The sequence below is a fragment of the Gymnogyps californianus genome, chromosome Z (genome assembly GCF_018139145.2).
Source record: "Gymnogyps californianus isolate 813 chromosome Z, ASM1813914v2, whole genome shotgun sequence".
NCBI classification, from domain to species: Eukaryota; Metazoa; Chordata; class Aves; order Accipitriformes; family Cathartidae; genus Gymnogyps; species Gymnogyps californianus.
The window spans coordinates 31,447,556-31,460,107 of record NC_059500.1 but is presented as its reverse complement, the minus strand read 5'-3'; the positions used below and the strand labels follow the sequence as shown (position 1 = coordinate 31,460,107).

General features: G+C 43.8%; 1 protein-coding gene across 1 annotated transcript in view; it reads left to right on the top strand.

Annotated features, from left to right (window-relative positions):
• Window positions 1-12,552, top strand: part of PSD3 (pleckstrin and Sec7 domain containing 3) — an 82,905-nt gene that overhangs the window by 54,666 nt on the left and 15,687 nt on the right. The window contains exons 10-11 of the mRNA XM_050913039.1: window positions 7,043-7,236; window positions 9,731-9,801. Of these exons, the coding sequence (XP_050768996.1) occupies window positions 7,043-7,236; window positions 9,731-9,801 (265 nt within the window). The remainder of the gene's footprint in view (window positions 1-7,042; window positions 7,237-9,730; window positions 9,802-12,552) is intronic.

Below are 12,552 nucleotides of genomic sequence, written 5' to 3'. Positions count from 1 at the left end.
CCCCAGGACTGCCTGAGCTAGAGGGAGGAAGCACATCACTCTCTTGCTCTGCTGTCATAATCTGCAGAGAAAGGTGGATAGGAAGGGGACATGGTTGGTTTTGCTATGATGGGACTGAGGAAGATCCTCTCTCCTTTCCGAAGAGTATCGCTTTGCTTCCCTGATGCAGTTGGCAGGGGAAGACGTGGGAGGTAAGGCAAAGGTGGAAATAGGGCTGCAAAATCCAGCATAAGCTCCCTTGCGATGCTGGCATGTTGAAGGAATGCCTTTCCTCCAGCCAGAATCCCTTTGAGGATCTAAGACTCTCTCTTGTGAGCTAAGCAACAGTTTAAGAGCTGCTCTGGCAGTACATTATTTGGCAATAAAGTCCATAGGCAGGGGAGGGTAACAGTGATGCATAAGATGGGGGAAGACTGCTACATGATCCTTATCTTACTAGTTGTGAGCTAGGTGCGTCATCATCCTAAATGGTTTGCCATCCATTTCCAGTAGAATTAGAGTCTGATCCAAAGCCCACAGAAGGAAAAGGCTACCATTGACTCCAATTTTGTAGTCAAGAGAAGTGGCACCTTAATCAGCAGATGTGCTCCAGAGACTTTCAGTAGGAGTATTCATTTATCCTTTATGAACAGGGAGGCACGACTACAGCTCTGGAAGAGAGAATTGCATTACAGTTCTTTTTCTGCAGTAGTTCCATGTTCAAGTTCTCCAAAAGTTTAAAAGCGAATCACTAACCATCAGAAATACGATTGTTCTGTCTTTTGTCCCATTCCATACTTCCTCTCTACTGCTTACAGTTCTAGATCTCTCCTGTCTGTTGGACTGTGGTTCTGTTCTTTGAACAGCAAGTGAAGCACTAAGTAGTGATTGCACCTCACTGAAGTCATTGGCAGAAGTTCCTACTGCCTGCAGTGAAGCCACATACAGTTTCATCCAGTTAGTCCAATGCATCCTGTTTTCATTGTGCTGAGATCACTGGAACCACCCCAGGACTGCATGTAGCCCCAAAAATTGTGTCGTAATTTCTCATGCTGCTTAAATTTCCCTGAGGGACTTGATATTTCCATGAGATTTTTTCATACTGGAATGGCAAACTCTTGTTCTTCAACCCTGACATCACCCGTAAAATGAAATGAATTCAAGATCCTGTGAACATGAGCAGTGAGATTAAAAGAGTTGGGTTTGTTTAGTCAGAAAAGGGAGCACTGAGGAGAGGGACCTGAGTGTATTTTTTTTTAGTGTGTGAAGGCTGTCACAGAGGAGAAGGGTGTGAATTATTCTTCACACCCATTGTGGATGGGCTTCAATTTGAAACAAGGGAAGTTTGGGTTCAACATTAAAAAAGGCTATCTAGCAATAAGCCTTTTAAACCAGGGCATAGGTTTGCCTGGATGAGCTATGGAGGTGCTTTCACTGGAGTTTTTGCGAACTGGTTATTCTGTCCAGGATGGGTTAGGAAGAGTGGATCCAGCCTTAGAGGTAGAGATCATCCCTTCAGTCACATTGTCTATAATATCATGGCCCAGGTTTTGTAGATGTTTCTCATCCTTTGGCTTTTGCACCGATCATCGTCAGCTTTAAGCTGAAGAAAAATTAATTTTGTTTCAAAGGCGCCAGAGCTAAATATGTTTTGTTTGCATGATGTCTACATGGAAACGTGGTGGTGAACATTATTGTTCTCCATTGTTTGTAATATTATGTCTTTTTGTTGTTGTTTTGCAATAAAATTGCAAAAACCAAATGGCTGCATTTGAGCCAGTTGTATCCTGAAAGCTTTCTCTCAGCAGGACAATGTAGTTTTCAGGAGAATCACTTGGTTTTTGACTAGTTGATGATACAGTTTTCTTTCCAGAGAAGTTTAGACATGGACATGGTATATTCTTTTTTGTTTTTCTGGACTGCACTGAAAAATCATCTCCTTCCAGCCAAACCAAAATAGGTCTTTGAGACAGTGATGGTGGGAAAGGGCCGCTGCCAAATCTTTCTGTGTTTCCTGTGGCAAGCTGTGACGCTGAGACTGGGGTGGTTATAAAGATGTCTGTGCTGCAGCTCACCTTTTTCTAGGTCAAACTGGGAAATCACTCCCCGTTATAATTAACTCTTCATCTCCCAAGTTCTAGGATGTTTCCTGTTTGCAACTTCATGACTGGTTTTAGAGAGGGGTCAAGTGGTAATCACCTGGCTCCCCTTTCTTCTCTCCTCCCTTTGGGAAAGATGCCAAAACTTCTCTCCACTGGTTTCTCAAGTCAATTTCCTAATACAGATGCTATCAGTTTCACAGATTCATATAATTATATGTTACAAATCTGAATATTTATTTTACATGCCAATTTTTAAATGGATAAACCCAGCCTTTTGCTATGTCATGTAAGTTTTCTGTTTGAATAAATGCAGAGACGAAGCAGACTTTTAAAAATGAAGGGCTTGACCCTGTCTTACAGCTTAGTGACTTCGAAGTTTTCCAAGGCAGAGCCTCAAATCAGACCATAGAGCGCACAGGAATGTTTTTGTTACCGAGAGAACCGGATGGTGGTTTTCTCCTAGAAGGCAAAAATGGGACTTTATTGTATAGGGTCTTTTTGGGGAGAGGCAAAAATATATTTCTTCCCCAAAATGGCAACATCTGCATCTGCAAAATCTGTGTGTTTAAGAATAAGAGGCAAACTCTTTCTGGTTGTCAGTGATCACGCATTTGGGAAGGAAAACATTGCTGTTTCAATGCTGTGTCTTCAAGTGATAGAGCAAGCAGATCCAGGCTTTGGTGTGCTGGTTCTCATGGGAGCCAGTGCCCTGGTTACTGCTCTGTCTGGAGGTCCTTTTCCAAAGAGACAAGCTAAGGGAGGTGGAACTGAAGCTCCTTATTTTGGGAAACCTTGCAAATATCACGTGCCGTAAGCAGAGTGTTGGAGAAGCTCTACAGGTGGTAGCCTTTTCCTGTCACCAGTACCCTGCAGAGCAGAGACACTAGTAGGTCCCACTTTCCATGGATGGAAAGTGGGACCTACGAGAGAGTTCACAGCCATCAGCCCCTTTCAGTTGTCCGAGAGGGGTCACCAGAGGAATCGCTTCCAGACCCAGAGCCAGGAATGATCTCCCTCTGCTGATCAAAGACAGAAAATCTCTTTAAGACTTCTGCAAACCTAAGTGAGCCCTCATGATGATGTTTTGCTACTGAAAGGTGTGTTGGTACCAATGTGGGTTTTTTCCCCCAAAGGCACAAGGATTGTGCCATTTCCTGTACCAAATGGAAAGGAGAGGCGCCGAGCCTGCCCCTGACAAGGACGTGAGTTCTGCCTGTGTGACACTAGATCCATGACTCTGAACATACCTGCACAGAGACGCTACCCACTGACTCATACCCCCACATCACTGGAGGCCTTCATGCTGGGGATGTTACAGGACTTGAATCATCTGAGAGAGCCGTCTGAGGATGAGGAAGTAGTTGCACCCCCCACAGGCTAGGGTTTTAAACAAAGATAAGTTTTCAGGTGTGGCCTTCCAGAGGCCAGCTGAATTTTCTGCAGCTCTCCCTTCTTGGAACTGTACCCTAAAGGCTGGTGAGGAGTAAGCTCAAATTGTTACATCCTTCATGAAGCCTATCCAGGACCTATCTGTTCAGCCAACTTTGGAGGGTACATAAGCAAAGGCTAATACCTGAACTGTTTTGCTACTTTGAAACTCCTCCCGATCCTCCTGCTTTCTTCTTATGCTTGACCACTGAAGCAACATGGAGTATTTGAAGAAGTGAGTCCCAAATCCCCTGGTTTTATTTCCACTGGTTTCATATTCAAGATCAGAGGGAGACAGAGGCTCCTTTCAGTTCTGTTTTCTCAGCTGTTTGTCCATTTCTCATTCTCTGTAATGAGTCCCCCTTGCTTCTCTGGTTCCCTTCGTTGCATCTTACAGACTGGCTCGTGCATCTTGACCTCATGCATCTTGTCAGAGCACTCAGCTTTCACAAGTGCTTGAGGCTTCTGAGTCTCAAGGATGTCCCATTTTCAGTGAGAGATTAAAGGACCAATTAAAGGTGTGTTCAATGCTACCAACAGTCATAATAGCAGATGCCATTTTGTCCTTGTCTGCCCTGTCTTCATTTGTCTTTTGAAGAATTCGTGTTTAAGAGCTGCCCCAGAGATGCTGAGTTTGAGAGCACTGCCCCCAGCACTAGTGGTGTCCAGGATCCCCAGGATTGCTCATCACAACACCTGTGGCTGCTTGGATAAGGGCACTGGTACATTCCCACAGGACAGTTGATCAATATAAGATAATTCACTCCCATAGCTCCAAAGGAGATAGCTTATTCCAAAAAAATGCTAAGCCATTTACTGCAGTAGGTCTCTGCTGACAAGGAGAAACCTACTGTGTCCTTGGCTGAGATCCCAGAATTCACAAGGCACGTCTATGTGACAAATCAGCCCAAGTGCTTGTGCCCTATGAGAGATTTTAGTCTGGACTAGGTACCACAGACTTGTGTTGAGAGAATTTGCTCCTGGAATGGACACATAGCTAAGAAACAGATCATACAATGGTCCAGACTTGCCAGCGGCTAGGAAGTGTGGTAGACACAGGAAGGGTGGGGACAATCAAAATTGTCAGAAATTCCTACACTTTTTCAATTAGGAGAGGGCTTCAACCAAAGCATGCATGAAGAAATCCTTATTGCTTTGACCAGCAAAAAGTTTTTTGCAGATATCTCTGTTCTGGAGTGGGAAAACATAGGCTGAAAGATGCAAGGACTGCTCTCCCTTGCAGGAATCAGGTCTTCAAGTAAAAGTTTTGTTCCTTTTAATCAAGAGACCTTGCAAGACAACACCATGAAGGTATGGTGCACCACCTTGGCTATAGCTCTACAACTAAATCAAATATCTACACCTCCGTGTGACTCTCAGGCCGAATGTCGATGTGTAGCATCCATATCCATACTGTTGAAAAGTCTTATCCTCCTGTCGTGGTTTAACCCCAGTCAGCAACTAAGCACCACACAGCCGCTTCCCCCTCCCCTCTCCCAGTGGGGTGAGGAGCAGGAAAGGAAAAAAAAGTAAAACTCGTGGGTTGAGATAAGAACAGTTTAATAACTGAAGTAAAAAATAATACTAACAATAGTAATAATGAAATATAATAATAGTAATAGTAATGAAAAGGAATATAACAAAAAAGGGGGGGGAGGGAAAAAAAACAGTGATGCACAATGCAATTGCTCACCACCCGCTGAACGATGCCAGAGCCGCGATCTGCACCTCCCGGCCAACTCCCGCCTGTTTATATACCGGGCATGACGTTCCATGGTATGGAATACCCCTTTGGCTAGTTCAGGTCCGCTGCCCTGGCTATGCTCCCTCCCAGCTTCTTGCACACCTGCTTGCTGGCAGAGCATGGGAAACTGAAAAGTCCTTGGCTTAAGATGAGCGCTACTTAGCAACAACTAAAACATCAGAGTGTTATCAACATCATTCTCACACTAAATCCAAAACACAGCACTGTACCAGCTTCTGAGAGTTAACTCTGTCCCAGCCGAAACCAGGACACCTCCAAAAGAACATGCTTGCCTCTATACTGCCTGTTGAGGTGGTCTGTGCTGATTCCTAAACGGTGTCTGGAAATTGTTTGGGAATGTGCTGGGCTCAGACCATGCTAAGCACAAAGTAATATGGAGTGATCAAAGTCAAATGCCTGTGAACATTCCCTGGCACTGCTGAGTTGACTAATAAAGCCTCTGTGTCTCTGGATTTGGTTTCCTTGTTGTCAAACAAGTCTATTATCCTTGTATCTCCTCAAAGTTATTCCCCAGAAGACCATTTCAGCAGAGATCAGGATAACACAGATTGTCGCTCTAGCCTGTAGTTCTTGGAGGACATTTCTTTGGATGGTCATTGCCATAAGCAGACATGGTTGCAGTGTGCCCCAAAATGAGTTTTTCGACTGACACATGCCTTGTGAATCCTCATCTGATACACACCTTTGAACATATGCATGTGATTGGAAGGTCTGCCTGAGCTTGCTCTCTCTGCTGATCGTCTGGGTCCAGTGAGATGCAGCAGCTTAAAGTCCACCCCCGCTATTGGCCATCATGACACTCCAGTGATAATGATTTTTTTTTTTTATCAGGTGCTGGTCTTAGGAGAAGCATTGCTACCATGACTTTCCAATGACAGCCCTCATCCTCCCTGACACACCTTTCCCAGGCACCTGGAGGGGAATGTGCGGGGACTTCAAAGGACACAGGGCTGCTCTGTAATCTGACACTAACTGTGGTTCCTCCAGATACACCATCCACCCAGATTCAGTGGCCTGTTCTCTGAAAACCATCATCCTACTCTTGTGATGGACACCCTTTGTTTTCTAGGTTGCCTGGTCCTTTTTGCCTTTGGCTGTGATGAGCAACAAGGCATTTATTAGTCAGGCAATGCTTGTGACTTGCTGAAATGGGTTGCATTGTTGTCCCCAAGAGCTGTGTTGAATACATGGCCCTAATAAGTAACATTTTGAGCAGCATTTTGTTTCTAAAATACAGATAACATAATTCACCTAGTGTAGTTTTTATTTTTAAATTACTACTTTTATGCTAGTCTGCGGAGGAAAATAAAGAAAAGGAGGTAGAGTCTGTGTTTCATATGCTAAGTTAAGGGGTAAGCCACAGTGATCTGTAGTAATCTAATTCTTTTCATCTACATGTGAACTCATGAAGAAATTGGAGATTTTTCAGGTGAGCCCAGCAGGCAAATATTTCCCATTTTAGCACTCAAATAAGTGGAATTAAAAATAGGTGAGGTTGGAGGACACAGAACACTCTTGAAATCCTGCCTTTTGAGACTGTAAAAGGGAAACTTGGGCTTTTTTTAAAATCCGGCTCCGATGTCCTGTGCTGGTGAAGTAGAAGCTTTGCTATAATCCAGCTATGTTTTGGTATAAGTTTAGGTTTCTCTCTAAATAGGGCCCCCTATAAAGAGAGAGGTATGTTATGACAAGGAGCGTGCAAGAATTACTGAAATGAAACTTTGCTGGTCAGTCCCTCATTCATGCTTGGTTTTCACTGCTTTTTAAGGGATGAAGAAGAGAAAAAAAAGTCTCACTCAGATGGTACAGATGAAAAGGATAACGGGAGCCAGACAAAGGCTGTCAGTCGAATTGGTAACTCAAATAACCCATTCCTGGACATCCCTCATGACCCCAATGCTGCTGTGTATAAAACTGGATTTCTGGCTCGGAAAATCCATGCAGATATGGATGGAAAGAAAAGTGAGTATCTTTCACTCTTAACTTCTCATTTTCTTGTTATCTCTGCACAATGCCACTTACAATGAGCCCATGTGCTTCTCAAGGCAAATAGTGCTGCTTCATTAGGGGAAATTGCAGCAATAACAAACAACGCAGCAATTGGATTATCACACTCTCACTATTAGGCCAGGATTTACAATGATGTTCAGTCCCATGTGCAGCAGCTCTAATGCATAAGCATAATGAGTAATGTGATATAGCAAAGCAATGTGAATCTTTTGTGCTAAAAGAAAATTAATCTCATGGTTTACAGAAGAGAAAACAATTTCAAGTGAACAGTAGCTGTTCCATAGTAGTTTGGTAATTCTCCGTTTCCTTATGTGACACCAGATTGTTTCAAATCTCCCCTCCCCTTTGGGTCTGTCTTTAAAGAAAGACTGTTCTTTATCTATACTTGGAAGATGCTGTAACTGTTCCCTTCCCTGCTTTCCCAGCCGTGGGTCACATACCGAATGAAGTTCAGCAGCTTTTGTTAACAGCCAGATTTATGCCATACAGTTCCTCCCTGCCCCTTTTTTGTAATAATTCTGCTGTGTCTCTTACTTTAATTGTCCTCTTTCCTTCTTGTCCTACTTCCGTTTGTGGTGCACTAATTATCGAAGGCCTCGGATTCGCCTGTGTGTGTTTTGTTGTTTGGATATCTTCATTTGTTTGTTTTCTGTTGATCTTGGAAACTGCAGAGGCTACTCAGAACATCTGTATTTTCCCCAATCATTGTTGATGATCACCTATTCATGGTTTGCACTGTTGGGCTGAATCCTGAAGGCAAAGTCTGACTGTGATGGGTTTCCAGTAACTGCAACTCTCTCCTAGCTGGGCTAAGCTCTTTGGTGTTCGCATGTTTTGCTAGTATATTTTAGAAGGTACAATTCGAAGTTGGTGTTTTCAAGCTGGAGGCTGACAGCTGGGCAGCTAAATCCAAACAGAGATGTCGAAATCAAACTGACCTCATTCTTTGTGATGACTGGATGCTCTGAACAGGTTCCTCTTTATTAAACTTCTGTTTATTTAACCTTAATAAGTAATTGTATCTAGTTGCCTTTATTATATTATTTCTTTAATTATAAGTAATCAGAATTGCTCATTATTCAGCACACTGGCATTTTGGGGATAATCCTTTTATGAGTAATGTAATTAGGGCTATGTTTTCAGAAGTTCCTGTACATCTTAGAGGTCTGTCTCTCATTGTCATGCAGCATCTTGAAGAAGTTACATTCTGACTTTCCAGTTGCAAATAAAATGAAACTAATTTTTTTGAAGTTAGTTAGACCTTTTCATATTTCATTTCCTAATGGAGTTGTTGCAGGGCAGAGATCAGCTAGTGCGGGATTGCTAATGAAGTGATGTGCTAGCATGCTATGTGTATTTTCTCAGGAAAGGAGTACTGAGGGCTAAAGCGCTTAGGCAGTCCAGAGGAGAAGGATGTAACAGGGGCCAATAGCTGGAAGCTGAACTAACCAAATACCAATTAGAAATAAGGCCTGCCATGTGAGATGAGAATGATTGACCTCTGGAGCAAGGGACTAGTAACATCTTCACCATCACTTGCTGTCTTCAGATCAGAACGGGATGCCTTTCTGAGGGTGATGCTTTAGTTGTGCACGGGGTTATTAATTTCAGTATAGAGGCAAGTTGATGCTGGTCAGTAGTGTGTGCTTGGTGGAGAGTGAGCTTAGATGCAGGCTTCTAGTCTCTGGCACCGTGACCGTACAGCCTGTGCCTTCTCTCCCTCTGTTGCAGCTGAATATCAAACTGGACCCTTCATGCCGAATCCCCTTTTTTTTGCTTCTCCCCCCACCCCGGCTTGTTTCTAGGAATTTGTGAGCTTGATATGTTGTCTCTGTTATGTTCTTCAACCTCTAACTGACTTTAGGTTTCTTGAGGGGTGATTTTTTTTTTTCTTCGGGATTTGTTTGGCTCCCCTCTCCTTTCTCTTCTTTGGCTTCCCCTGCGGCTGCAGGAAGAGGGGAAGGGACCAAAAAGCCATCTGATCACTCAGTGCCAATTCGGGTGTGCAGCAGCGGCAAGGGGGAAGGATGCTTTTGAGAGGCACTGCTTTTTAAGCCATGTCCCGTTGGTCCTGAGCAGTGTCTGCCAGCCTGCTGTGGCATGGAGAAGGGGTGTTTCCTTCTGAAAACTGCCACAGTGCAGAGCTCAGACCTAGCTGTGTAGGGGCAGTGTCTGCCTACCTGCAAGAGCACAAAGGCTGGATCTCTCTGGCCTGCTTTCTGCATTGCTGCTGTTCCCTTCTGATCCAGTCCAGGGCCATCTTCAGGGTTGTTTTATTCCTCTCTCACACAGCAGGTAGGTGCAGGCACTGTGCTGAGTTGCATTGTCCTTTGAAAAGGAGAGTACAAAGGACGTTTATCACAGGACTAATGTAGCGCTCTTGTTGCCTAGACAAAGTGTAAAAATGGATCCAAGTTAAATGGGTTTTCATTTGTTTTCTTTGCAGCTCCCCGGGGAAAGCGAGGCTGGAAAACCTTTTATGCTGTGCTGAAGGGAACAGTCCTGTACTTGCAGAAGGTAGGGGAAATCACTGTCTTTTGGAAACTAATTAAAGAGGGATAAAGCAGCGGGCATCCTCTCTGCTCTCACAGCCCACCTCCAGGCTCCTTTCCCTCTGACACACAGTGTAGCTGCTCTCTCTGCCCCCCACCCTGTTTACATACACATTCAGGCATGAATCCTTTCATTGACACCCTCCCTCTTTTCACACTTTCAAGTTCAGTTCCATTGTCCCCATCCACATGTGCACCCTATCAGTTCCAGTTTATACCATTGCTGTCACTGATGGCTGAAAAAATAGCCAGCTTCACCAGCAAAGACAGCATCATTTCTCTGTGTCTTGCACGCATTCCTCTAGGCTGCTTTTAACATTGCATTTGCTACGTATGACTTCCCCTCCTGTAAGGCTGTCCTCCTTTCCCATCTTTTCATAGTATACTTTTCTGCAATGCCTGCAAGACCAGCTGCGAAACAATTGAATGGCAGCTTGGCCTTGGTAGGAATCTGCAGCTTCTGCTCCACAGCAAAATTGAAGGATAAAAGGATACTTTTTTTTTCCCCAAAGCAAGATGAGACACTGGTTTCTAACAAACTTTGCTCCCTGACAGGAAGAAGTCTAAAAAAAAAAATGTCAGCTGAAACCTTTCAAGTCTTCTGGTGCAAGCTTAAATATATTATAGTACAGTTTTAGCTATACTCTTGGAACGTAAATTGCAACATATGAGTGAGAACTATCAAAATCAAATAAATGGTAGCAGCTAAGTAGATTGTTAAGGCCTTTTGCTCCCCAGCGTAGGTGATATATTCATGAAATAGGTGGTGTTTGTCCCGACTGCCCTGTATTGTAGAAGTATGCTCCTTTGAAAGCCTTTTTACATTTCCACTGTGTTCTGCAACTATCAAGAGTGCAAGTTCAAGTGCATACTGCTGTTTCCTCCTCCCCTGCTGTGGCTTTCTGAAGTTGTTGGTTTCACTGGAGCCAATCTGGATAGTCTCTGAGAAGAAACAGAGTGGTTTGGATCAAATTCTTCCAGCATGAGGCTTACAAGGTGGATGCTTTGGGTGCAGTACCTTTTTCAGAGGGCTGAAATCCTGAAACAGACAAAACAATCTGCAGTCAGGATGGAAGATTTGGGCTGAAAGTTGGATGTGACATGCTCAAAGCCGGTGCAAGAGACTAGAACTAAGTCTGCTGAATCGCAGCTGAGCCTTCCGTCTGGTCCTCTTGCTGGCAGCAGGTTCAGATTTTACTAAAGTGGCCTTCATGGGAGGTTTGTACTTGCCCTTTCCTGGGTGAAATGGAGTCACGTGCTTTGATTTCTGAAATAAGTCATCTTTAGTGTTCACCTGAAAAGACTGTGTGGTTCCCTGAGAAGTAAGAAAGCTCCTTGTCCACAACACTTTAATTACTTTCTTATTTGATCTTTGAGGGGGGATTCATAAGCTTTCAAGGGGAAGAAATGGAGATGCTGTCTATTTTAGAGTCTTAATTAAATACTTTTATGAGTATCAGTGGCATATTAGTTTAAAATGCTTTCTGTTTGACAAAATGTAGAGATTCTGATGTAGCATGCAAATTTTCTACAGAATGGTGCTCTCCCCACTCTCACCTCCATCCTTTGGAGAGCAAGAGAGTAATTTCACATCTGACTGCATCTTTGCAGAATGCAATGCATTGCTGGAGTTCTTGTTCTTATTTGCTTGTTATTTGTGTGTCTTGCACTTGTCACAGCACTTGAATTCAGGGATTACAGGGTGGTTACTCCACAAAGCTGCACTCTCCCACTTGGTCCTGAAGACGCTTGCACTGAAGCCATCTTACTGTAGCACAGTGACAAGCAAGGCTTTTACTTTAGTGCAGTAAAGGTTGACAGAGGGGCCACTGTCACTGACTGGGAAGTCACTCATTCCCAGAGTGATGGGGCAGCTGTGAGCCTCCCCAGGGGACCTCCAGCCCCAGCTCAGCCACAGTCCCTCATGCTGCAGCTGTGAAACATCCTCTGATTTCTCTTCAGCTCCAGAAGGTCCAACAGGGCTTTGCTTCAGCCCCGAAATAAACTTTGCTCTGTTAGGGACGTGGTATCGCAGCAGTTGAGGGTGCCAGGGTTTTAAAATACACAGCTAGACCAAGCTGTTATAGTAAAAGTTGCTGAGCTGTTGTTTCCTTTTGCAATATACCAGGAGACTGAAATTATCCTAATTTCAGAAAGTTCAGGAGCATTTTAGAACAGCTTGGTTTCTTTGTAGAAATGCATAGCTCTGGCAGTAGTCATAGGCAAAGGATTTCCTTGCCTCTGTTTGCCTTCTCTCCTGATTATGGAGTACTATAGGGCAGGGTGCATTCACACACACATTTTCCCTCTTTCTCTCATTATCTCTATGTCATCTATATATCTGTGGAGGTAACAGCTGTGATGATGGTTTCATTGCACTGAGTGCTATTCAAGCAGGGGAGAGAGAAATCTCACTGTTACAGGTGCTGTATACACACAAACACATGTACAAACCTCTGCACTATTGCCTTCTGTGTTTATCTGTAACTCAGCTGTTCCCTCAAGACACTACTGTAATATAAATATTAATTGTTTGTAGCAGCTGTGATTCCCCCAGTGGGCAGTGTGATTGCAATTCTGCTGTCATTCTGTTTGCATACCAGTCCAGTTCTCCTTGTTTTGCTGTCAAAGTCCATGTATGAGAGTGGTTTGTAAATGGTTGTCACTTGAGATTTACTGGGGAGTTTATCTGGGCAGTCTTGTCTTGGTGCCCACA